Source organism: Fringilla coelebs, assembly GCF_963513975.1.
Source record: "Fringilla coelebs genome assembly, chromosome: Z".
In the NCBI taxonomy this organism is placed as follows: domain Eukaryota; kingdom Metazoa; phylum Chordata; class Aves; order Passeriformes; family Fringillidae; genus Fringilla; species Fringilla coelebs.
In genome coordinates this window covers 1,738,726-1,765,703 of record NC_140031.1, presented here as the reverse complement: position 1 = coordinate 1,765,703, position 26,978 = coordinate 1,738,726, and the positions used below count along the sequence as shown (strand labels likewise).

Here is a 26,978-nt window from a genome sequence, read left to right as displayed (position 1 = left end):
CTTTTGAGAAATCAAGAGATGTCTGTAATTATTTGCTGGCAGGTCTTCATTAGAAGTTGAAAGATGAGTGGACAGCGCATAGATGATGTTAAATAATGACCATAAGTCCAGCTGCTTTCTGTGTGAGCTGTCTGCAGGGCTAATGGGGAGTTACATTCCTACCCTGCAAAAGACTCTAAGAATTAACTTTTTATATGGGTTTAGGTCCATCCTCCAACTCAGACAAGGGACCGTTCATGTTAATTTCAGTCAGCCTGTGTCCTGTCTTCTCTTGGAGTCATTCTCCTTTATGCACATGTGAGCACCACTTGTGCCGGAAGTGGATGGCAAACTCTGAGGTTTGGAATCAGTGGTCAAAGTCCTGGTCCATTCATTCATTTCATCCTCCTGAAGATCTTGAGGATATAGCTTTTCTGAGTCATGCTGTGGTGGGAGAGGACCCACAGAACCAGGTTGTATCTAGAAAGTGATGGTCCTTTCTGGTGGGAATGAGACTCAGCATATCTAAGCAGGGATAATACTATCTTCCTCAAAATTTCTATATTTTTATCTGTATTGTTCACATGACAAATTGCGGTTTTCAGCAAGGAAGCCTTGAATTGGAGCCTTTTCAGATAGTTCAGTATCTATCTCATCTTTTTTTTATTTTCTACCAAAGTGCAGCCAGGGGTTGTAGGCAGCTGAGAAGGAGGAAAAGTGGGGAAAGCTCCTCAAGCTCAGAACCGAAAAATTCTTCCGTAATACTTGGCACAGGATAATCCCTGAATTTATAGCAGGGACCCAGGTGGCCACTTGGTGTTGTTCTGTGTGCAGTGATGATTTAACCTGGTTGCAGTTGTGCAGCAAAGGGCATGATTTCATATTTGTTTTCTGGAGGATGGTAATGAGGAGCAGCAAGAGGTGGGACGCTGAGCTGGGCTTTGTAAAGCTGCTGCATGCATGCAAATGCTGACTTTGTGGGGAATTTGCTGAAGCTGCATGCATGGTAAACAGCCAGAGTCCACGTGGGCCTGTCCCTGTTTGTGTGGGCAGCTCCAGGGACTGGGCAGCATTGGATGGAGGTCATTTGTGCTCACAGGGGCAGGAGGACAGAGGTTGTGGACGTGCATTTAACCTAGACTGTGTGTAGGATGTGCTTTACTGGATGTCTCATCTCTCAGAGTACTGGTGTTACTCATGAAAGCATCTCTCTCAATTATCATTCAGAGTGAATTAATTAATTTTCAGCAGTACTAACTCCTCAGTGAAAAAGATTATCTAAAGCTGAGGGTTGGGTCACTGTGAGCTTCATGTTAAAATTGCTGATGGTTATAATTGCAGTCCTGGGGGGACTGACAGCAAGTCACTGCTTTTCTTAAATACATGCTATTTTTAATCTTTTTTTTGTGCCTGGATTTGAGAATTGGCTTTTTGAAGTCTTATTATTAAGTCTTGGCATTGTGCTGTGAGCATTTTAGTAAGCTCCCTTCAGCCCGGCGCTGCAAGGCTGCTCCCCGTCCTGTGAGCTGATAGAGACTGGTTCTAAAGACAGGTCATAGAAGACCAAAAGGGTGTCTTGAAATGGCCACAGTGACTCAGGACTTATGGACCAGGTGTGTTATCACTGGGCCCTGGTGCCATTTTTTGGAGTCTGGCTGATGCTTGGAGTGTCTCCAGGAGGTTATGGTGACATCTTCTAGGAGGACCAGTTCTGGGTGGGAGTGTCCAGCTGCTGCCTTGGGCCTGCCTGACCTCCTCACCGCCTGAAATGGATTTGTCTCTTCTTTGTGTGTTAGCTATGGTAACCTGCACATGTGCACTTCCGTTACACTGCATTTGGATGCTTGTAAGGATTTAGGAAACTAATTCCTCTCCTTGGTGGGAGAAAATCGTGCTTAAATTTGCCTAAAATAAAAAGCTCATCTTCTGTAACTTATCACGGGAGTTATGTATTTCTGGTAATTTGTTTCTGAGCAGAGACATGTCAGCTTGCAGATCTCCAGGGGTTAAAATCATAATCCATAAACCCCTTGGAGGAGACTAAAAAGGGAGCAGTGTGTCTGTGTTTGGAGTTTCTGGTGTCTAAATTGGTTGTGCTGGAAATGACTGCAGAGTGTAGCCATCTGTTCACTAAGGACATGTGTCCCTGACATTGGTTGGGAAAGTGTTGCTCAATTTGTGAGCAGATTGAGCTCTGGGACTTCATTAAGAAATGGTCACATTTTTTATGAGTTTCTAATGTCTTGGTTAATATTAATAATACTTGGAAATGACAGAAGTTATATGATGGGGAAGAGATGGAATCTACCTTCTCTAGCATGTATTGTGCCAGAGTGGGACCATTTGGACTGAGTTGCTTAAATAATCTGAATATGTGCAGGATTATGAGTAATCTGAATAAGAAATGTTGAGGGGAAAATTGCTTAATATGGGCTCCTTATGTGCAATGCATTCAATACATCCAGACTGAGTCAAGTCTGATTTCTTTAATGGTCTTGAATGGCAAAATCCAACCTGCTTTACTTAACCTGTAAAGGGTGGAGGGGGCAGCCCTCTTTGTGCAGGGAGGACATGTGAGGGTTGATGCCTGTGAAGGGGCTTTGAATAACATATGTGAGGTCTCTGCTTTAGATGCGCATGCTTTGGGTTGTCCATTTTGACAAAAGCAGCTGCCTGCACAGGAAACTTCAAGGTGTTTCACAGCTGGCTGGAGATTTCTTATAATGCCCATGGGGAATGGCTCTGGGGGTGCTGGTGCCAGTGGACATGAGTCCAGGGTGCCCAGATGGGCAAGAGGCCAATGGCCCTGGGCTGTCCCAGCCAGGCTGTGGCACAGCCCCAGGGCAGTGCCCGTCCCTGTGCCGGCACTGCTGAGGCACCTCCAGCGCTGGGGACAGCTCTGGGCCCTCAGGACAAGAGAGACCCTGAGGGGCTGGAGCGTGTCCAGGGCAGGGAACGGAGCTGGGCAGGGGCTGGAGCCCCAGGAGAGGCTGAGGGAGCTGGGAAGGGGCTGAGCCTGGAGCAAAGGAGGCTCAGGGGGGCCCTTGTGGCTCTGCACAGCTCCTGACAGGAGGGGACAGCCGGGGGGTCGGGCTGTGCTCCAGGGAACAGGGGCAGGAGGAGAGGAAACGGCCTCAGGCTGGGCGTGGGGAGGGTCAGGTTGAGCATGAGGAGGAATTTTGTCATGGAAAGGATTGTTGAGCCTTGGAGCAGGCTGCCCAGAGAAGTGGTGGTGTCCCCATCCCTGGAGGTGTCCTAGGGATGAGTGGATGTTTCACACCGTGCTCTGGGCTGCGTGACAGGTGGGGATCAGGCGCAGGTTGGACTCAGTCTTGGAGGTCATTTCCAACCTAAATGATTCTGTGATTTTGTGAATCTCAACCTGGCCCCTGGACCTTGGTGGATCATGGTTGTAGACATGGGGCAGGAACACCGGGCTGGAGTCAGAGCTAAGCTTGTGCATTATCTGCTCCATGTTGTGCGCAGCTCTGTGTCCCCAAGGCTGACACTGTCACTCCTTGCCTTCACGGTGCACTTTTGCAGCAGGTGAGGGGTCTCTGCATTGCATGGATTCACACAGGAGCACAGGATCCCTTGTGCAGAGCCAAGACACTTCGATGGCTGGTAGGAGAGGCTATGCCCTGGTCAGGATAGCTCCATGTGCCTCCTGACAAGTAATCACCTTTCCATCTCTCCTAGAATGGCAACAAGGAGAGCAACCTTGACATGCTGGGCACAGACATCTGGGCTGCCAACACCTTTGACTCCTTCAGGTAAGCTGGTTTTAAATTGCTTTAAGAGAGAGGTAAACTTTTAGGATGGACCATGCCTTGTCTTAGCCCTTGCTGGTATGTCCATCCTGCTGGTACCCAGGCACCAGAGAATACTCTGGTAAGGCTGACATTACTACTCCTCTTCCTCCCCATTCCCATTTAGCCTGTAGCACCAAGCACAGTCTATTTAAAGCATCCTGTGTGTTTTGGAGGGGTCAGTGGATGGGTTTGCAGTCCAAACACCTGAAACTAGTACCAGCATAATTACTTATAGTCACCCCAGAACTGCACAGGCAAGACTTGAATCAGCTCTGAGCTGCTGCTCTGGCATTTTACTCTCCCATTAGTTGGAGCTACCATTATGTGTTGGCTTCTTAACTGCTGGGAAGAACTCTTCAGCTGCTGTCTCAGTGAAAGCAGTGAAATATCCTTCCTGTCCAGTTTTATGCATAATCTGCATAATCTTGAGTCACTGGGGCAGACAGGTTTTGCAGGACCAGAGAGAACATCATTTCATGGACCTGTTGCAATACCCTCTTGGTACAGAGAGCGAGTATATCTTGCAGGGTGTCTTCTGTATCAAAATTAGAGGCTTAGATCAAACCCCAAGAGCTCAACATACCTAAGAAACAAGAAGAAATGAAAAGAGATGCGTTAGTGTGAAGGCTGGACGCTCACATCCACGTGCTCAGCATCAGGGTGTGAGAAGTGGTGCTTCCAGAAATGCCAGCTTTCCTTGTCTGCAGGCTCCAATGTGCCCTCTGCTCTTCAGCTCAGTGGTGTTTAATTAGTAGTGGACTTCCTTTCTCTGTTTTTCCCTGTTTTTCTCTCCTAGTGGTGCAACGTGGGACTTGCAGCCTGAAAAACTAGATTTCACCCAGTTTCACAGAAAGCTGCGAAACACCTCCAAACACCCATTGCCTCACATAGACAGAGAAGGGTGAGTGCTGTGTCTGCAATACTGTGCTCTCCAGGAAGGCCTCTGACTTCTCCCTTGCTCTAGGAACTCTGGCTTGGTGACACACCTCATGTATAGGAGGACATGGGAAGAAGCACTGGACTATTCAGAGAGTTTGAGACTGCCATGATCAGTCTGGCTCCTCTGTCATCCAGTTCTGAGCTGGAGCAGAGTTGTTCTCAGTATTTTTGCATTCCCTGATAGATCTCAGTGTTTAAATAACTCTGGATCCAAGTCTCCTAGATCCTGGTATTCTAAATTTAGACATCTCTGGATATTGGAGGAAAGATCCTGGCTCAGTGCTGACCTGGTTACAGTTCCTGTGAATGACACTGTCATTCCCAGCAAGAGTTGAGGGGAGGAGAGAGCATCAATGTGTTTTATAAAACTGTGAAAACATTCAACAGCTCCCTTTGGTTGTGACAGCCTCCACAGGTTTCCCGGTATTTCTGGATTCCTTACTGGTCCAACCAAGTAAATGTGTGCTGGCACCAAGGATCCCTGCAGATGGAGAAACAATCACTCCCAGACAGGAGGGTGCAGCCAGGTGGGAGTTGGGCTCTTCTCCCCTCTAACAAATGACAGGATAAGAGGTAAAGGCCTCATGTTGCATATGGGGAGGTGTAGGTTGGATGTTAAGAACAGTTTCTTCATGGAAAGGGATGTCCAGGCCTGGCACAGCTGCCCAAGGCAGGGGTGGAGTCTCCATCCCTGGAGAGATTTAAAAACCATGTGGATGTGGCACTTAGGGACATTTGTCAGTGGAGGCCTTGGCAGGGCCAAGGGAATGCTTGGACTTGGTGCTTCTAGAGATGTTTTCCAACCGTAACAATTCCATAATTCTATAGATCGGGTTTTTCTTTTGCTATCACTCAGAGCATAGAGGAAGGAGAAAAATTGTAACAGGTCTAAAAGATGGGGTTGCAGCTGATGTTCCATCACTGCCGTGTTGTTTGCAGGGAACATTTTTCTGCTGATAATTTGGTTTTGCCGACGTACTGGCCAGTGCCATGTGCCTGGTCTGCACATCTTGTTTAGAAGACAGGTTGAGAATTGTTATTAGAACAGTTGATTGGAAACAATTAGAAACATCCAGCCAGGCCAGAAATCCCATACCAGCCCAGGCTCAGCATCTGCAGTAGGCTCCCATACCATACAGGGACAGGAAGACTCAGACAACCTTTTTTTCTGCTCTGTAAGTAAGGTATACTGCAGGTTTATAAAGAGCAATTTTCAGAACATTTGGAACAACATAACACTAAATTTCTAAGTCACTAAGTCTCTTAGTCAAGTTCAATCCCATTTTTTCAGATGAGTTTGAAAAATTAGATGAACGGGGCCCTCTGTAAAATAAGATAAAATGTGCTTCCTCTGTAAAAGAAGATATAATATGCTCTATGGTTGATGGCACTTGCCAGGTGATCCTGTCAGTGACAGCTGCTGTGTGCAGGGAGGATGGAACAGGGTTGGTGTTGTGTTTTTCCTCTGGTTCCTGATGTATTGTGAATGCCCACATCGCAAACAGGTAGAGGAGGCAGTGTGGAGGTAGATATTTAATCACTCCTGAATATTACTGCTGTTAAAGTGGAGTAAAAATTAGTGTATCTGCAGAAAAGTTAAGCAGATGCTATCAGCACAAAACAGTGCATGTTCCAAAAAGCATGCCATGTAAGTAACCTGGCTAGGACAGAGGACACACAAAGAAAGACAAAATTGTTCTTATTTTTTTTGATTTCTAAAGCTGACTGTATTGTGCATTCATCAGCTCTCCATGGTGAATCTGTGCTGAGATTCAGCTTGCTGAGCCTCCATGAATCTCCACCTGCTAGCTAGGCATTTTTCCCTCTTGCTTGAATGGGAAGCTTTTTTTAAAAATTTAGCTGTGCCGTGAAAAAAATAATAGGGGGGAAAAAAAGGACTATGCTGTTCTGTGTGTGTTTTCAACACTAAAAGAACCATTTTATTCCTCAGTCTGATCAGTTGCCCACGACTGGCCATGTAGCTGCATCCAGTTGTGTGACCTGAAGTGACTTTTGGTTGGGTGAAGCATTTTCCTCCAGGGAGACACCTGCTTTTATTGGGAGATGCTGTTTGGTGGCATGCTGGATAGTCACAAGTGGAACAGTTAAGAAAAAGCGGGGAGCTGTATCATGATTCTGACCTGAATTCATCTGGCTTTAATTTCCAGTGCTAGCTCTTGCTCTGCTTGTACTCTTCCAGATCAAACATCCTTTTGTAGCTGGTATTTTCTCTTCATTCCAGGTATCTCCCAAGTACATATATCACTTGAGTTTTTCAGGTACTCTTAAGGAATTTCCCTATGTTCTCTTTGAAACGCAACTGCCAGCACTGCCTGCGGTCCTGTAGCTGGGGCTCAGCCATGCTGTCTCCAGAGGAAAGCTGCCTTCATCCCCCTAATCCCTGCCTCCTCTTCATCCCCTGCCTCTTTGCCATAGTTCAGCATGCGGCAAATTCAGACTGGGACGGTCCCCACCCTGTTCAGATGACCTTTTCCTACAATACACTTGTGTTCTGCACCTGCAGCTGGCATTTGTTTGTCCCCAGATGTGTGACATGATTTTTCTCATCTATATAAATACATATATATAAATATTTTTTTCAGATGTGTGTTTCTGTATGTGTATGCACACTATATTTTTGCCTTTGTAAGTCAAAGTTAGTATTTCATCTGTGATGGTAAGTCAGTTGTTGAACACCTCTGATATCCAATAAATACAGAATCACAGAATGGTTTGGGTTGGAAGGGATCTTCAAGATCCCCTAGTCCAGCCCTCCTGCCATGGTTAGAGACACCTTTTACTAAACCAGGGTGCTCAAGTTGATTAAGATTAATTAAATTGCCTCCCTTCAGTTTGCTGGATTTTGAGCCTGGTACTTCTGCATGTGCCATTTTTCTCAATTTTTTTCTCCCGTTTTCTCTAATTCCAAGATCTGTTTTTCTCTGACTTCTAGGCACTGATTACCTGAGTCTGCTGCTATCAAAGTCTCTACTGTATCTTATTTCACAGTATCCTGCTTCTAACTGACAAAAAAAATTATCATTCTTGCATAATAAAGAAATATCATCTCTGTTGTTTGTGAACATAGAAGGATGATAAGTATTGACCATTTCTTTCTTTTTCTGTATCATCACAAGTTCCTTGCACCCAGCTAATAATTATCTTTGGATTGTTTTTTTTCATTTCTTGTTCCAAGAAAGTCCTTCAGCTGCCACTTCTGTGTATGGTGTGTAAGTGCTTGACTTCTCATCCCAATTTCTTTGTCTTTCAGATTGTCTGTTTATATTTATGTCGATTGCTGCTTCCTGTCTGAGGTGTGTGTTTGCTGATTTTCAGCACCTTTCTCATCAGGGGAGCTGGAGCTCCCGTGGAGACCAGCAAATGAGCAATGCTTCAAAGGAAACATTTTTCATTACTCTCTTTGTGCTCTCATTTTTGCTGTTCAGGTGGGCTGTGCTTTCAGTGTTACTTGGTCTGGAAATCGAGTCACCCTGGACTCAGGACTGCCTTTGGTTTTCTCACTGCTGCTACTACCAAAAGTGTTTGCAAGCTGTGGCAGATGGTGCAGGTGGAGAGGACTGAGCAAAGCATTTAATTTTGTATTAACAGCTTTACACCTGCGTGGGAGTGTTTTGGAGGCACAGCACACTTGCTCCAGAGAGAGCCTCTTTGTTTCCATGAGAGGCCTTTGCAGCAACAACTGATATTCCCCTTGTGCTGTAATAGAAAATTAACTGTGTCTCCAACAAGTTTTCACGTGTTTTTGTTTTGTTTTCCTCTTGCCACAGGCTTGGAAAGGGGAAATACGAGGATGGTGACAGCATCAACCTGAACGACATAGAGAAAGTCCTTCCAGTGTGGCAGGTAGGTGATGAGGACATCTGCCCCTGCCATGGTGGAGACCAGCAGCTGAGCCTTCCCTGCCTTCTGTTCCCTTAGGAAACCTCCTCAGGAGTAGGAGAGCTGCTGGGCTGTGGTCCTTTGGAGGTTGAGATGGAGATTTGTGCCTGTGGTTTCAGGTGCGGTTGCTGGGCAAGGGCAGTAACCTCACAGACTTTGTTGGGAGGTGATACACTGAGGGCAGTATATACCTATATATGTATACATGTGGATGTATACAGGGCTCATATGTTGAAGAAAACATATTCTGAGATTCTGAAAAGCATCAGCCCCTCCTGACAGCTCCAAAATAAATTGCTGCCAGGAAGCCAGCAGTGCCTGTGTGCTGACCCAGGTATTGCTCCTTTGGGGCAGTGCCCATGCTTATATGCAGTGGTAATCCTCATGTGTGTTCTCTCCAGCCTGTTCTTTCCCCAGATCTCTCTTTGCAGTTTTGGCAGTTCTGGTTAAATGGCCTCTGAAGCGTGGATGTTGTGGAATAGTAGATTGAGACCTTGCAGTTCAGAAGTCAGGTTGAAAAAGTCAATTTGTCAGCATCATATAGTCTTCCATTTTACAGAGCCCTAGTCCTCAAAAGAGCTGAGTTCCCTAAGCTAGGCAAGTTTCAGAGGATGCCCAGTGTATTTTTGCTGAAACCTCTTTGCTTCCAGAGGCAAGGATAAAAACATCTCATGTGCTGTGGTAGTGTTACCCTTCTCAGTGCTGAGCCAAGAGCTCACCAGGTGTGGGAATTTTGAATGAATTAGAGATGGGACCTCTGAGTTGGTTTAGATTGTGTCTTTTTTTTTTTTTTTTAAATCTTTTACATAGGCTGGAAGGCTGAGTTTGGCTCACATCTTCACTCCATGGTTCAGAAGGTCACAAGACCTCTAGTTACAAGACCTTTTAAAGATTTATTAACTAATAAACAATAAACTGCCAACAAGGATATTTATGTTTTTCACCTAATCCTTAAATATTTTGTCTACAGACCTATGCTACAGTGTGAGCTTTCTTAGCCAATCATATTATGATACACAAACCTACAGCACTGCATTCTGAACTCCTTGTTCACCTCTGTAACTACTTTTATTTTTTCTATGTCTTAAACTCTAAAACTCTAAACTTTATTCTACTTAGCTTTACATGTCTCTGCCTTAAACAATAAATCTACATTCTCGCATTTAGTCCTTAAGTTTGGGACTTTTTCCAAGGTCTCAAATCAAATCTTGTGTTTAATTCTAAGCTTTGGCTTACAGGCCCAAAGTTCTGAGAGTTCCTGCATTTCGGATTCCAACGATGGGAATCTTGCTCACACATCATGTGAGGAATAGCTTTGCTCATCCTGCAGACCATGTGACAATCTGCCTTACTGTTTCTTTTGGGTGAACTATTTGGCACTGAGTACATGAAGGAGTGGGGAAGGGCAGCTGACTTTGGCAGGGAGGAGCACTGCCTGCAGCTGCTTCCTGCTCAGTCTCTTCCATGTTTGGTATGTCTGGACTTTAGGTCACAGGGAAAAAACATCAGGTTCAGCTGATACAAACCCCATTAATTCTGGAAAATAAGGTTAGTTTCCCTGGGGAATAATTGGAAATGAAGAATCAAACCATCTTTGGTGCGAGGAGCTTATTACCTTCAAGGGGGTTTTAATCAACAGCTGTTAAATAAGCCACATCCTCCTGGTCTGGCTATCATTTCAACATGTCCTAAGAGTACATTGAATACAATGAATTAATTCCAATATATACATTAATATCTGGCTTAATTATTAGAGTGACATCTCTAAGCTGGAAAACCTAGTGGGAATGCTGGATTTGATGTTTTGTTTGTGCCTCAGGCAGACTCGTGCAGTGCTGCATTGATTTGCAGACATGTTTACCTTGGCATGTACAGCCAGTCATATGTGTCTGTGGGAGCTAGGACCCAGGTGGCTCTGGGTGAGGGTTTATCTTGTTCAACATGGACAAGTGAAATACTTGCAGACAGCTGGCTTAATCCTGACATATCATTGTTACCTGGATTTGAATGCAGCCGTGCAATGCTGACAGTAATTTTACTGCTCCTCATCCCTTGTTTTAAATGGCACTGTGGAGCAGTGGGGGGGGGGCATAAGGGAAGATATTCCTTTGTGTAAGCCTCTGAAAGGAAAATCCTTCACTCCCTGGGGTTGTTATGTTCATGGGTGTTACATCCTGAGGAAGAGGCTTTTCAGGTTGGTGATATATAAACTCCTGTTCTGTCTGCGTTTGAGAGCTCATGGGTTGCTTGCAGCAGACGTGCGCAGATGGAGGGGCCAATCTGAGCATCCTCTAGCTCCACTGGGGTAGTCTGAGCATCCTCTAGTGTGACTGAACCAGTCCAAGCATCCTCCAACAAGATTCAGATGGAAGTGTTCTTCAGCAGCCATGGAAAGGTTAAAAGTACCACGTTTGAGAGAGGTAGGGAGTCTTGCTTGCAGGCTGTCTGGAGATTTGTGTGCCTTTGGTGTTAAAGTGTGATAGACACAGGACATGAATCTTGAACTAATCTCCAGTGTACATCCAGGTCTGTATGGGTGCCTACAGAGAGATGCAGAGATGTCCCTGATTAAGCAGAATATTGTGGTTGTCTAGGGGTTGAGCAGACTGTTCTGGATATCTGGGTGTTAATATCCCCCTATACATGAGTTTTTCTGCTGAAATCTATCAATAGTATTTTAACAAAATATTGCAGGGGAAGCCTATGATTATTTGGCAGTTAAAAGGCGGAGAAATAAACAAAGCAAAATAAGTGACCTTTCCCCAGATCCTCTTCTTTTGTTTGGAATTTGTGCATCCCTGTCCTTGGGGATGCTCTCACAGCATGGTGTGCTCTGCCATCTCGTGGACATGCACAGGCTTCACAATTCCTTCACCACAACTTGTAATTTGAAGCTTTCTCTTGGCCCATCCTTTCAAAATCCATCTGAGGTGCTTGTTTTTACTGGTGAATAGGTTTTTATTTTTGAGAGTTTCATGACCAGGAGCTCATGAGGTCAGTGCCTTGGCTCAGCTCATGAGCCATAACCTCTTCATCTCTCCTTACTCATAAGAGTCTGCAGTAGGATTTGGGCACTAATTCACCAAAGTGCTGCCAAAAATGACTCTTGAAGGTAAGTATTCTCCATTCATAAGATCTGCTTTTTACTGCACACCAGGGAGCATCTGCTGCATCTGCTGCAGGGAGGCTCAGCTCAAGTGCCGAAAGAGTCTCTATCATCCTCTCCATTTCCATATCAGCTGTTTTGTTGAAGGAGACCACATAACCACCTTGGCGTCATGAAGACGTCACAGGGAGGGGTGACTCAATGCCTTCTGCTTTTGCTCCCTTTGGCAAGCACTTGGAAAGTTGTTCAGGCTTAGATGTGTCACATGCAAGTACTCTGGTCCTAGATTTAGTCTTCAGAGTCCTTGGCAAGCAAGCCCTTGGCAAAATGTACATTTACCAGAGAAAATAACCCAAGAGGTCATGTTCTGCAAGATCATAGGATCATGGAATGGCTTGGGTTGGAAGGGAACTTAAGACTCATCCCCTTCCAACCCCCCTCCCAGATTGCTCCAAGCCCTGTCCAGCCTGGCCTTGGGCACTTCCAGGGATGGGGCAGTCATGGCTTTTCTGAGCAAGATCTACCCTACCCCTTCCTGTGGAACTGCTATAGCTCACAAGGGACACAGGAGGCTGCATGTCACAGGGCTGTGCTGTAAATGCTGCTAGACACAAGCAGAGAGTTTTGGGACATGTCCCAAGTGGTTTCTGGACTTGTGTGTTGCAGAGTTTGGCTTTCAGTTTGCTGAACTCGTGCCTTTGGGATGGGCTTGTCCTCCTTTGAATGCTGGGAATGTGCCTTCACTGCCCAGCTGCTCCTTGTCTTGTGTTTTAGGAGGTAGAAATGTGGCACTTCTGAAAGGCATATTGGGCTTTATTGTTGTAATGAGATAAACTTGGAAGATGGCATTGATATCATTTGGTTTGGCATCTTACTGCCTTCAGCTCATCTCCTTCCGTTTCCTTACTGATTCTTGACCCTTTTTGTCATTTGCTTGCAGTTACAATAAACTGCTTGTTTCTCTTCTGGCTGCAGTCGTCATCCAGCTTCCTTGTTGGAAGAGAAACAAGGGAGAAGCTCCTTAGGAGACAGGCAGACTCTAAGTTGCTCACATTCCTCTTAGCACCACTGTGTTCCTGATTTTGTCCGAACAGGATTAGAAGCACCAGGATTCCTGATCCAGTTTGTAGTTCAGCCTATAGGTGCTTAGGCAAACGGATTTGTTATTTAAACTCTTCCTTTTCACACATGCCTGTGTTTGAAAGCAAAAGCAAGCAAGCTGCAGGTTCTTCCTTTAGCCTTGATGTTACACTGCTTTTCTCCTGGTGCTGGAAAACCACCTGAATTAAGGGACCCACAGGCAGCTTTGCCCATTTTCCTTGGGACCTCTTCTCACTGACAAGTATTTTCAAATCAGACCTTACAATTCAGTGTGGAGATCATGGGAGTAAAGCTGGGACCTGTGCATGGGCTGGTCACTTGGGGTTCCTGCCCCAGGTGAGGCATGGACATGCTAGGACATGGTTTGTTGCACCTTACTGTAGGGGTCTAGGAAGGGCTGGATGATTCTCATCTGAGGTATCCATGTTCCTTCCCTGTCAGCTCTGTAGGGTGCAGAGACAGACCAGTTCTCATATGGATTTGGTCACATATGGAAGGTTCCTAAAGCCAACCCAGGTGTCCAGGGGGAGAGGATAGATTATGGGCAAGCAACCCCTTTGCTGTTGCTCTGCAGGCAAGGAGGGGAGATTAGTGTCCAGCACTGGTGTGAGGGCATGTTCCAGAGCCCTGCAGATCACTTCCAGGGAGCTGGTAGCAGGAGAACAGGTCTCTTTGGTGCCCACAGACAGGTCTTTGGTGGTGTGGTGTTATTCACTATCACCATACGGAGTTGTCACCTTGCCACCTCCTCTCTTGCCTGCTCTTTCTACACTGCAAGGGTTGGCAGTTTTCATTTTACCCAGCATGTTAGGCAACTCAGGTTGTTCATCTTTCACAGTTCATAGCAATGGGGCCCTCTCCTAGCAAGCTGTTCTGTGCTGGTGGATCTGGGGTGGGCTGATCCCTCTGCCTGGCATCCCCTCCCACTGGGCATGGCCTCGTCCATGTGGAGTGTGCCCCTTGTGCTCTGTGTCTCTGCTGTCACTCACAGGGTCTAACCCTGGTGTCCTTTATGTGTCCACCACTTATGAAAAGGTTGGGGTGCCTCCTTAGGAGCCCCAAAATGGGGGATTACTTCTCCTGGCCCCCACTTCCTGCTGGAATCTGCCCAGAGTGTGTGGGCACAGCACTGCCTTCAGGGAAGGTTTCTTGCCTGACAAGCCCATATCCCAAGGGTCTTTCCAATACAGTAACAGCTAAAACCACTGTGGAAAGTCCCTGTCAAAGAGCCAAGACTTACATGAGTATAGGTCACAATGTATTGGGAGTCTGAGCTCTGCTCCTGAGTAAAAAGCTTTTGATTTGCCATGGCTTCTAGCGAGACACAGCCTTTGTGTGGTCCTTCTTTTGTTGCATTTAACCCATCTGACTCTTACCATCATCTGGGGCAGAGAGGGCAAACTGCTGTGGTCACCTGTAGCCCCTCCAGTGTCACTCCCATGCCAGAGTTAAGGCCACCATTGCCAAGGAAGGCAGACAAGGTCATGGAGATCTCCAGAGTACTGAAGAGGCCTGGACTAAAACTGTGAATGTTCCATGCAGGTCATCACCTCCCAGGTTCCCATGGGCGTGGGCTCTGTTGGCAGTGCACAGTCCCTGTGATCCCTGAAGCTTATAAACCCTGAAGGTTTTGTAAGATGTGCAGGAAGGAGTAGATCTTTTAGTGGGTTTTTCAGATTATGATGGTCTTTCATACCACTGAATCGGAGAAATATTGAAGTTGGAAAAGACCCATAAGATCACTGAGTCCAGCCATTCCCCCAGCACTGCCAAGGCCACCACTGACCCAAGTTCTCAAGTACCATTTCCACGTGGCATTTAAATCCCTCCAGGGATTGGGAATGGGAATTCCACTATTACCCTGGGCAGCCTGTGTCAGGGTCTGACAGCCCTTTCCATTAAGAATTTTTCCCTAATATCCAATTTCCTAATGCCATAGCCTTATTTTGAATAAGCCAGATAGACTTACTCAGTGCATAAACAAAATACTGGAGAAATGGCCAGGAACTTCAGTATTTCCATTATTACTTTATTATTATCATCATTATTACAATTGGTATTGTTGTTATTATTATCATTATTATTACTGTCATTATTATGGCTCAGAGCAGGTTCCTGATTGTGGAAAATGATAAAGGTTCTCTCTTCTCAGGGCTGGTGTTACTCTTCTGGCTGTCAGGCAGACGTTGCAGTGCTAACTCACCATTCCTGGGGGTGTCTTCCCAACCTGGTGGGCACAGAGATCCTGTTCTGTAGTGGCTCCTACTGCTGCTACTGGTCAGAATTCGGGCCTGGCTGCTGTGCTTGCCAGGATAGGAGGCACTGGTATGTTCTCACACCCCAGCTGCATTGGCTGGTCAGGGGTTTTTGTTTGGCATGAGCAGGGAGGGAAGGTAGGAGGAACAAGAGTGGTTAATGCAGCAGCTCAAGTTTGGCAGTGTTTGGTGGCCGAGGGGACAGGGCTGGTGGCAGAGGGGAGCCTTGCAGCACTAGAGGGCACTGCAGCCTCGCTGCATGGTCCTGGAACGCTGCCCTGGGCAGAGGAAATGAGGCTTTTCCAAAGGCTTTTTCCAAGCAGAAACCCCACTCTGCAGTCTCTCACCCTTCTGTGCCAGGGCACACTGCTCTCCATCCAGATGTGTCCACCTCGGGCTCAGAGTGCATGTCCAGCATGGGGAAACCTGCAGGTGTTTCTCTGCACCTGGGGCTCAATTTGGGTGGGCTGCATTTTGGCTCTGAGCAAAGTGAGGTCAAAGCTGTAGCTGTGTGACCCTCTCCATTACCAAATCCCTAAGGGGAGCTGGTTCTTAGGGGTTAAGCATGTCCCATCTCATGACTCCCTGGAAATCTCACCTTTGCCCACACTATCCTCAGCTCCATGTGTCTCCCATGGGATGCTCTGGCAGGGCTCAGTCTGGCACGATGCTCCTCACACCAGAGCAGTTCCAGATGTGCTGAGGGGTTCTCCCTTTCTCTGGAGGTGCTGCTGCCCTGTCAGGGGTGGGGTGTTCTCCTGAACACCCACATTTCCACCTGTCCCTGTCCCCCACCTACCTTGCTGTACCCGCCCCAAGTTAAGGACATGCTGGCCTCAGGAGGAGGGAGATGGGCACCATGGGTTGCCCACTGCAGGACTATCTCTATTCCTTGGACCCCAGTTTGCCAGCCACTGGTTTGTACCACAAAAGAAGATTAATAATGGGATGTGGGTAGCTTTGCAGCTTTTCCTCAAGCTGAGATGACAGAGGGGTCGACACAAAGAGATGTTGGGACTAGGATGTTGGGCTTACCAATAGGAAGTGTTGGGTTTTGGGTTCATGACCAGGGACCACAAAGAAGTAGGAGTATGGAAGAGCTGTTCCTGGGAGGATGATGAAGAAAAATACTCTTTTACTTTTAAGGACTCCAGAAGTTTTAGTCCTGTGTACTGCAGTTTTCTGGGGAATTAACTGGTTTGGGCAAGGGGAATTGTGCTGGGGTATAAATAACAGCTCAATAGGCATTTCAGGCTCAAAAATGTCACCACATTATGCTCTGGCTTAAACACACCAGGGAGCTACTTGGATTTTTCCCAGCTTTACAGCTGACTTCCCTTTCAGAAAGGTTTGCTTTTATGCAGCTATATAATATCCAAAGCAAACCTGTTTTGGTTTTTTCTCAGTCATTTCTATAGACTCCAAAACACACCCCTTAAATCCTGCCTAAATTCTAACTTCTCAATAATGTTACATTTTCTTCTCCCTTTTTTTCTCAGGGGATTCATTAGAAAACTGAGAGGGTTTTTGCTGCACTCCCTTGAAATTGCTGAATATTTTTCTGCAGCATGGAAGTAATGTGGAGAAATGATTACAGTTTTAAAATGTTATTAAAAGTAGCTAAGAAAAAAAAATCCAGATTCCTAAAGATCCCAAGTAAAAGCTCAATGTTGCCTTGCTCAAGCAGCTATTTCTGCTGGCTTGGCTATTTCCACATCCTAATCCCCTTCCCCGCTCTCTGTAAAAGAGATGAATTTTTAATAAAATGAAGGGAAGGAAGGAATTTTCTCTCAAAAAAAAAAAAGTAGGCATACCAGAGGACCAGAGAAGGGAGACGTGCATACATCCCCGTTGTCAGAGGGACCTGGAGAGCCTAGAAAGACCTCGCTCTCTAAAAATCCTGCTGGTGGGGGGATGTCCTCGTCCCTGGTCTGACAAAATAGGAGTTTAATGTTTCCTGTCACATTTATAAATTTCTTCTTAACCAGAAGATGCTCCCCCACCCTTTTCTGCTGCCTTTCCTCTGATGTTGTGGGAATAGAAAGCAATACAATAAATGAGACCAGAAGTTCTTAAAATGCGAATTTCCTGCCCGGAGGCAGCAGGTAAGTGAATCCCATTCAGTTGGAGAGATGTATATATAGCTATGGGTGTAAATATAGGTATTTAGTGGCAGGGTAAGTGTTTATTGCAATGCAGGGTGGTTTGGTCAAAGATTGTCATTTAAGTGGGAAATTTATTGCTGCACACGACGCCTGGATGTCTCTTCCATGGGGAAAATAAAGACTGTTTATGAAGGGATTAAATGATGTCCTTGCTGTGGTAGCAGACCAAGCTCTGTAACCCAGAGGTCCTTTTAGTCCTACACTTGTATTGTCCCTCATTATTGTTTTAGAAGTACTTTTAGTGGCTGGTTTTTTTCAAGATCATGAAATGGTTTGGGTTGGAAGGGACCTTAAAGATTGTATTGTTCCAATTCCTCTGCCTTGGGCAGGGACAACTTCCACTAGACCAGTTTCATCAGAGACCCATCCACTTGGCCTTGGGGCGCTTCCAGGGATACTCCATTAATTTCCCTGCTGGCTCAGGAAATGGCTCAAATGTACACATGCTGGCATGGTCAGTGAAAGAAAACTCTGTGGCCTCCTCAAAATGCCTTTGCTGGATGGTGGGCTTGATTGATTTCATTTGTGCTAACAGGAATAGCAAGCGGAATGTGGTCTCCCCACCTTTGGCCACACAACACTGCCCCTGTGTCCATGTCTCCCAGGGCTATTCCTCTGTCCTTCTCTTGTTCCTCCTGTTGTGGAGAAACTCCTCATTGTTAGCTTGCTTTCTTTTTCATTCTTCTTCTTTTTTTTTTTTTTTTCTTTTTAGTAATTCTTGTAATGTATGAACAGAGAAACCACTGGAGAATGATAAAGCTTCATTTCTTCCTGCTTTTGTGACCCACTTCATTATTTCGTTTCTTATTGTATATTCTTCTGAGGTGCCCTGTCCAAACGGAAAGAAAATATGTGAGGTTATAGGAGCTGTTTGTTTCCTTTGGCTGGGAAAAATAAGGCCCTTTGGCTGGACAAAATAAGCAGGTATCACAGAAGATATGGATTGCTTCTGCTGGTTAGTTCTGGGGAAGGGACTGCTGATATTTGCTCCATTCTGCATCTGTGAGCAATGGCATTTCCTAAAGCTGTTGGGCTGTGTATGTGCCTTCAGCTGGCCAGCCTTCCTCTTGGTGCTCTGCACAAATAGAATATAAAAATATACTCCTTAATTTTAGGCTGCTGCACATTTTCTAGATGAGAATGAGAATATTTGGGGTCAGTAGTTACATGGTTTGGAAGAGCAGCAGGAGAGATGAGACACCCTGTCTTGTTGTTCCATGATTGTTCCACAACAATAATCCAGGTTAAAGGCAGTTTTTAAGATTCAAGTGTGAAACACAGATGTGCCCTTGTAATTCAAAGGAAAACATGAGTTCAGGATGATCTCCAGGTTTCCAGCCTTATGGCACCATCCCATGCTGCTGCTGGACACCCTGGGCACACCACAGAATGACAACAGTGGCTGCTCTGCTCCAGACATTGGGCCTGTGGTTAATGAAAGTTTGGTTTTCCAAAGTTTTCTTCTTGTTTGGGTTGTTCCCATCCCTCTTGCCCATAGCTTGTTCAGCCCTGCATCCAGGATCTCACAGGTGCTTGGCAGGAGGGTGTTGCAGGGGAGAGTCGGTCTGTTCTCTCTCTGTAACAAGCAACAGGACAAGAGGAAACAGCCTCAGGTTGCACCAAGGGAGGTTTGCCTCCAGTATCCACCAATAGTTGGATATTAGGGAAAAATTTCTTAATGGAAAGGGTTGTTAAACATGGAAATGGGTTGACCAGTGCAGTGGTAGAGTCCCTATCCCTGGAGGGATTTTAAAGCCGTGTGCGTGGGGTATTTGGGGACATGGGTTAGCGGTGGGCTGGACAGTACTGGGGGAATGGTTGGGTTTGATGATCTTAGAGAGGTCTTTTCCAATCTAAATGGTTCTATAACTGTATGAGTCTGTCTCTGGTGTAGACAGTGCTGGGAGACATTAGGGATGAAGAAGCTTCAGGACTGCCTGTGGTTGTAACAACCAACTCAGCCTGAAGGTTATGGAGAGCATGGGGCTCTCCATAGGCAGGTGGCTGTGGATGGTGGCTGGTCTCCTAGGTGCCACCAATGTGCTAAAAGATCATCTCCTTGCATGCAGATCTTGATCTGGAAGCTCGGTGGTGTGATTTGATACCTGGATTGTTGTGATAAGGTTTCCACTGGTGTTTTATTTTGCTGTCAGAGCAAAGCCAGCCCCGTGTGCCTCAGTGCTCCGGGAGGCAGTGCAGTCTCTGCGCTCCCTGAGCCAGCAGTGTCCCGGCACAACAGGTCACCACCCCAATAAGCACATAGGCACGGATTCAGGCTCACACTGAAACGGTATTTCAGCCAGAAAGAGAAAAGGGGGTAAAAAAGGTACCCTGACCATCAGTATGTGAGTGGACACTTCGTGTTGTGTGATCGCAATATCGGTTTTCTATTTTATTTTTTTTATGGTTGGCTTAACAATTAAAAGGCTACACTGCGCTTTGGTTTTTCCAGTCTGCTGCATCGTGTGACCCCAGTGACTCTGAGCTAAGCCTCGTTATATAATGGCAGGGTGTTTTTTTGGAAAACCTCCATTTAATCCTTTCAGAGCAGAATTTGCTGTTTTTGTTTTCTTTCATATCGTCGTCTTGTTTCCCCCCTCCGCCTACCCCTTCCCTGGCGGGCGCATGCTGGAGGCGTCAGTCTGGGAGCAGGGTCCTTTCTTCCCTTTTTTTCTTTCTTTTTTTTTTTTTTTCAAATCTGCAGAGAAAGGAAAAAAAAAATGGTTTATTTTCGTTTGCTTGGGTTACAGCGCCTTTCCCCACCATCGGGGGGAAGGACTACGTGATGTGCAGCAGGTATTTTGTGAATGGAGCACAACCCTGTGACTCCCCGTCGCTTGACCGAAGGGGGAGGCAGGGGAAGGAGAAAGAAAAAAAAAAATAATAAAAACCACCACCCAGTGACTCCATCTGACTCGTTTTGGCTGGAAAACTTTTTCAGCACTGTGGTTCTTAAGCCAGGAGGAAGCTTTCTTCTGGCCCAAGAACAATAAAGGGGTCAGCAGCCTGATCCTCCCTCCTACACCCTCTTCCTTCCATTGTGAGGGGTCTGTGCAAATATCCCAGCCTGTTTCTGCTGGGGCCTGAGGGACCTGAGCCACACATGTGACATTAAAGAGAGACTCCATGAACTCAGTAATCCTGCGAAAAGGAAAAAAAAGAAGAAAGAGAAAACAAAATGAAATCTCAGAGGAGATCTATTTCTGGTGCAGTGTTATGCCTGGAGAAATTACCGATGGGTGTTTCTCATGGTGTGGGGAAATCTGTCCCCTTACCCTGCCTAGGTGCTCCTTCCATGGCTCAGCAGCATCTTCCCCACTTGCTCAACATGTGGCCCAAGCCACACCCAGGGAAGGTGAGCCCTCATGTCCCACCAGCCCTGCACCTCCTCCATTTCTTGGCTTGTCCAAGAGGGGGAATTTCTGCTGCTCCTGTAGTGCAGGTGCAAGGCCTGTGTGCTGCAGGTGTGCAGTCTCCAGCAAGAATGGGGTTGAAGGAGGCCCAGCTGCTTGACATGTTATGCTTGTTCCAGGGATTCACCACCACCTGGCAGCACTCAGTTTTTCACGCCAGGACTTTCAGTGACTTTCTCCTCAGAGGTATCTCACAAACCATGAAGGTCTGAGCCAGCAATTCCTAGGGTAAAAGGTCTTCAGGAGGTGCTGTGGGGCCACACCGATGTGCCCACCAGTCCTGTCTGTCATGAAGGCCACATGCATCTCTCCGGGGAGGAGGTTGTACACTGGTCAGAGCGCTGCTAAGATTTCTGTGATATTTCTCATTAATCCAGAGCAGTCACAAAACTTGCTGCCCGTACTAGGTTCTGCCACCATGAATAGTGATTGTCTTTCCAGGTTGTATCTGCCAGGCTAGATGGCATCTCCTCCCAAAGGGGAAGGTGGGACCTGTGGCCTTCTAAGAGAAGTCGAGTTCAACACAGGAAGCCACATCATACACTGAAAACCTGATGCATTTGCCAGAGGGAGAGCGTATCATGCTCATCAAGTTGTAGGAACCCACGTTTTTTGTTTTTTCTTTCTTTTTCTGTTTTGACACAATTAACCATCTAGCAGCATGCTTGACCTCGCCTGGCCGCGTCCCAGCCCGCTGGCCCTTGGCACCGCGCGGCCGCGTGGATGGCGGTGGCGATCTCACCGTAAGGCAGTTCCTGCCGTTTTTATCTCCTCACCCTGTCGATAACGCTGCGCTGGCCGTGGCCAGGATTTCCTCGCACTACAGAGCTTTCCTGAGGATCAGCTCTGCGAGCGGTGGAGGAAGCAGCCGCTGCGAGATTGCTCCTGGCCACTGAGAACGCGGTGGCCGACTTCAAACGTACGTGCGACCTGACATGATCTGAGCAGCGCCGCGACGGCTCCTCCGTCCCCTCGCCCGCCTCGTCAGGGCGGGCGGGTGGAAACTCCTCTGCTCCTGCTAGTGCCCCAAGAGCTGAAGCGAGACCAAACAGGCTATGAAAGCCTGTCAGAGGTGGAGGAGAGTTGTCCCATGTCTTGCCTGAAATTTTGAGGGAATGGCAAGAACATTCATGGCCAGGATGGAATTCAGGGCCTCACCCCCACCCCTCTTGCAGTGCCGCAGTTTGGGACTACACATGCTACACACTTTCCTTTAGCTGAAAGAAAAACCATTTGTAGTTCCATTTTTAAGTGCTTAAGCAACCAGATTTGTTATTTAAACTCTTTTCTTTTTTCACAAATGCCCACGTTTGAAGGTAAAAGCAAGAAAGGTGCGGGTTCTTCTTTCAGCCTTTTCTCCTGGTGCTGAAGCAGCTTTCTGATCTCTGCACACAGAGTCTAGTTCCAGCATTTTGGTGGTGCTTCCAATTATTGTAAGTGATAATTACATTGGCTTTGTTGACCTTAGTGGAGGGCAGGTGAAGTGTGACAGAATTCCAAGATCCAGCTCCTTTGCTTATATTCCAGAGAAACAAAATGCCCAGCTGCCCATGGCCAGCGAGGCCACAAAATTAAAGTAGCTCCAAGGGTTGCAAATGTACCTAAAGGCTGGGAACCTACTAAGTTAGAGGTGGAGTTCTGGGACTACTTGATCATCCTGACATTCCTGTCTGAAGGAGAAGAAAACTGCCTTGTTTGTCTTCTACTTGCTGCATCTTTTCCTGGCATGATTTGCCTACAAGGCAGAACATGAATTTATTCTGCAAGTCCTCAAATTCTGAGAGTTGTTGGTTCAGGAAGGGCAAGGCTGTAGTGCAGCAACTGGTGGCTGTGCTCTTCGGTGAGATCTAAGGTAATTTTCCTGACATTAGGTTGTATTAAAAGACAGGGTGTTAGACAGCACAGAAGTCTTTCTGCATATAAAAATGAATGATTTAGTAGTCACCTAGAGTGATTTACAGCTTGGATGGAGGAATCCAGCCATCTTTCACAAGCATCTTGCTTATCCAAAGGCATTTAGTTATTTGGTACCTTTGCTATGTTTAGCACAGGTAAACCAGAAGTTAAAGTCCAGGTGAGAAGGATTTACTGTTCAGGAGCAGAGAGTAATGCAGCAGAGCATGGTTGAAAGTGAATTATAGGGGGACAGGTAAGGGATGAGAGTAGGACTTGATGATGCTCCCTTAGTCCACTCTCAGGTCCTGGCAAGGTGGTGCTCTTTGATGAGTGCTGTTCTGTTTCTGAAGAAATACACAGAAAATCTCCATCTTCTCTGTCCAGGTTTCTAATCTTTTGCTTTTCTGTTCTGTCGAAGACTTGTCGGTGACGACTGGAGTGGCTGCCTGTTTGCCAAGAGGGCTTTCACCCTGCCAGACCTGCCTACCTACCCACAGCCATGGATAGATGCAATCAAATCAAAGTTTAAAAGCTCATGTGAAAGGGCGTAGAATGGCTAACCATATCCCCATCGCGCAAGTGCCTTCCAGCCCTTTGGAAGTTGTTTGACATCTTGAAAGATTCCCCATTGGGTGCTGCAGTTTGCTGGGGAGGTTCCATGGATTTTGTGTTTCTACATCTCTCTTCCTCCCCTGTGTGGTCATCAAATAGCTTTTCAAATCTTAACACGTGCAGAAAGACACGTCCAGGGGACAGGTTCAGGGAGCATCCTGATCTGGGAGGTGAGGGCTGAGGTAGCTGGGAGTTTCTGCTGGAGCTTTAAGGAGTCTCCCTGTGCTGGGAGCTGTGTACAGTAGGAACAGTCATCAGCCTCATCTTACGTGCGCCTCGTCTCACTGGTTAGGATCGCTTCCCCCGTGGAAACCATCAAGAATTTCCGTTATTTCCTTTCCTGAGGCTTTGTTTGGGTGGGGATTTCTGGAAGGTATTTCACAGGCAGGTATAATTAAAGAAAGACATGCTTGCCTGGAGGTTTGACAAGGTTTCTTTAAAGCCAGGCCTTTAGCATAGTGGCAAAACAGAAACCGTTTGTTTCCCGGTCCAGTGGTGCGGAGGTCGAGGAAAAGGGGGAGCTAATCAGCTGGGAATCATCCCAGTTAAATGCAGCACACCAGGGTTAAGGCCCTTATCCAGCAAATCCTTGAAATATGTGCTTAATTTTAAGTCCCTCTGACTTCAATCTGTTTACTCTTGTGCTTAAGTTTAAGCATGTGCCTAAGTGCTTGGCTGGCTGCAGGCCAAGGCAAATAGCAGACTTAGGAGCAGAATCGCATAAAGTAAGTGCTTTGCTGGACTGAAGTTCCATGGGACAGCGGGTGCTGTGCAGGTCTGGGATGCTGCAAGGGGACAGTGCTGTGTATCCCAGCTCCATCAAGTGTTGGGTACCAAATCTGAGGCTGTGCTCACCATGCAGGGAGCATCCAAACAGTGCAGCCTCTGAACAGGTAGCCTCTAAACAGGTACCTGCATCTGTTTCTCTGCTCTGAAGTCATCAGCCTCACCTGTAGCCTTCTGTGTATCACAGGCACAGTCTTGGAAAAGTGTGTAATTTATTTCCTCCCCGTTGAGAGAAAGGAGCATGTTAGTGGAGGAAAATATTCTTGATTTTATCATCAAAGAAGGAAGGAGAGCAGATTCTATGACCTGACTAATAAATCTTCATAGGAATTTGTGTGGCTGCATTAACACAACAAAAAAGACTCCTGTATTAGCAGAAGCTTTTATAATGGCTTTATCTTCTTCTTTCCTGTTCCAAGCTAATTCCTGAAAGCCTTCTTCTAATCCCTCGTTTTGCTCATCCTGCCTGGACTTCTTAGAATGGCAACGGGGGTTTTTTTCTTCAGTTTTAATCTACAAATGACAGCACTTAAAGCTAATAACTGTAGCTGTGGCATGCACAAAAATGAAAAACTGCCATCAAGAAAACAAGACCTGTTTTTTTTTGAAAACTGCCAGGGGTTAAGGGAAATCTGCAGCTGGAACAAATACAGCACTCATCTAACTTCCTCAATAACTCTGCCGGGGGAGTGGGCAGTTGCCAGACTGAGGAAGCGTGGTTAGCCATCGAGTCTTTGAATGCAGCTCCATTTCCCCCTCAAACCCATGGAATTTATATTAACCTCCAGCTTTTCTTAGCTGGTGGGAATTTTTTTTTTTACATTTGCTTGAATAAGAGCCTCACTTTTGTTGCTTTGGTTCACAGGAGGAGCAGAAGAGATGGTTCTGTTCCTCACACCGCATCTTTGCTGGCAGAAAGCCAGGGATGTTAAATGAATAATTTCTGGCAGTGATAAGGAGAGAAAGGTTGAGGCTGCCAAGCACAGAGTCATAGATGTCTGATGACTTGGTTTTGGGAAGGGCAGGCTTGAGAGATCCTGGCTCGCTGGGTTGTCTGCAATCCCAGGAGAGGTGCAGGCAGGAGGGAGGGACCCATGTGCCTTTAGCATCTTGTACATGGATGTAAATGAAGCAGGCAAAGAGTACCACAGAATCATAGAATGGCTTGGGTTGGAAGGGACTTCAGACACCATCTCATGCCAACCTGCTGCCATGGGCAGGGACATCTTCCACTGGCCCAGCATGTTCCAAACCTGGTCCAACCTCACCTGAAACTTCCAGGGATCCAGGGGCAGCCACAGCTTCTCTAGGCAAGCTGTGCCGGTGCCTAGAGAAGGAAGAAATCCTTCCTAATATCTTACCTAAACCCACCCTTCTTTAGCTATGTGTGAATGCCAGTCAGGATGTCTAAAACCACTTTCAGTGAGATACTTGTCTACCTAATTTAAGGCCATAGGAGATGCTCTCAGGTAAGCATGGAGTGTGGTTTGGGAGACCTCATTTTGAATCCTAGGGCTTCTGTAGGGTCCCTCTGTGATTTCAAAGCCACTTTGGAGGCAGAGCATCTGTAGGATGCTTGTGGCTGTGTTGCTGATGGAGGTGGGCAGGAGTCCTGGGCAGAAAACGGAGCTGGCAGAGACGTGGGGGATGTGCTTGTTCCCAAAATTACCATCTCTCTGGTAGCAAGCAGTTTGGTATCTCCTTCCAGCTTTGTAATCACTAAGTGCATCTGCAATTTTCCTGTCATGCCCTATTCTGCTCACTGCCCATTCCAATCTTGGTGGCCACTGTCTCAGACCCTTTTCAGCTTCTGGAACTGAGCCCATCACAGGCCCGATTCTGCCAGCTAAAAAGGCATCAAGAAGATTAGAAAGCAGCTGAAAAAACTGTAGCGAGGAGGGGCAACATGTCCCAGGACATCCCAGAAAGCAATGTCTTTGGTGTTGGGCACTTGACATACGAAAACATATCCAGGAGTTGTGTGGTTTTTTGAGTTTTGGTGCTGATTCTTATGGAATCATAGAATGGTTTCGGTTGGAAAAAAGATCATTGAGTCCAGCCATTCCCCCAGCACTGCCAAGGCCACCACTGACCCATGTTCCCCTGTGCCACATCCACAAAGCTTTTAAACCCTTCCAAGGATGAGGGATCCACCATTGCCCTGGGCTGCCCTCTAACATGTTTGACAACCCTTTCCATGCAGAAATTTTCTCTAATATCCAACCTCAATCTAATGTTTTTTGTCCCCACTTGGATCTTGTGAAAAACCTGAAAGGTGGGTCCTTGTGACCAATATGAAATTAATTGAAGAGGCTTCACCCAGTGCCTGGTACTCATCACAAAAGCAGCTGTAAGTTATGCCTTCTCAGGCAGGAGAGCTGATGTATGAATGATGCCACAGTCTTGGGAGATGTCATGTTTGAGATTTGGACTTTGCAAGGCTCGGGAGAACTGATAATGGACATCCTGCTGCTTGTCCTCTATCAATTTTGGATAGAAAACTGGTTTTGAGGATTCTTTTCTTGGTGGAGATGCCAGATGTGTTTCCAGTGTCACATTTGGACACAGCTGTAAAGCAGCTACAAACATGCCTCTCTTACTCATCTGTTTTACTGTTCAAAGTAGCCTGTGTCTCACAGAGGTCTGGAGGAGGTCAGTGAAAAACCACCAGTGCAGTTAATAGGTGATGTGATATTATTGATACTCTGTGGCAAGTGCATAATGTTTTCTGAGCTTTTCCCTGCATTACAGCCCATTACAGCAGGAGGAATCCTAGATCCTCAGTGCATAATAGGAAAATCCTGGGAGGGATCAGATGGATGCTCAAGGAGCAGTTTCTTCTCCCCAGGTACAAACTGCCAGTGAACTGGCAAGGAGCAAGACAGTCCCTTGTGTTGCACAGCCCCACTCCCATGAAGAAGTGGGACTTTTCAAAGGGAAGAGTAGGGCTTTTATAGGATTGAATTGGCATACACACATTGGGATATTTCCCAAGCAAGGGTGGCACAGACATG

The 26,978-nt window shown here is 46.5% G+C and overlaps 1 protein-coding gene across 4 annotated transcripts in view; it reads left to right on the top strand.

Moving 5' to 3' along the window:
* CTIF (cap binding complex dependent translation initiation factor) overlaps positions 1-26,978 on the top strand; it is a 145,130-nt gene that overhangs the window by 41,317 nt on the left and 76,835 nt on the right. For all 4 annotated transcript variants that reach the window (XM_084224763.1, XM_084224762.1, XM_084224761.1 and 1 more), the window contains 3 exons: positions 3,679-3,752; positions 4,588-4,692; positions 8,519-8,594. In XM_084224763.1, the coding sequence (XP_084080889.1) occupies positions 3,679-3,752; positions 4,588-4,692; positions 8,519-8,594 (255 nt within the window). The remainder of the gene's footprint in view (positions 1-3,678; positions 3,753-4,587; positions 4,693-8,518; positions 8,595-26,978) is intronic.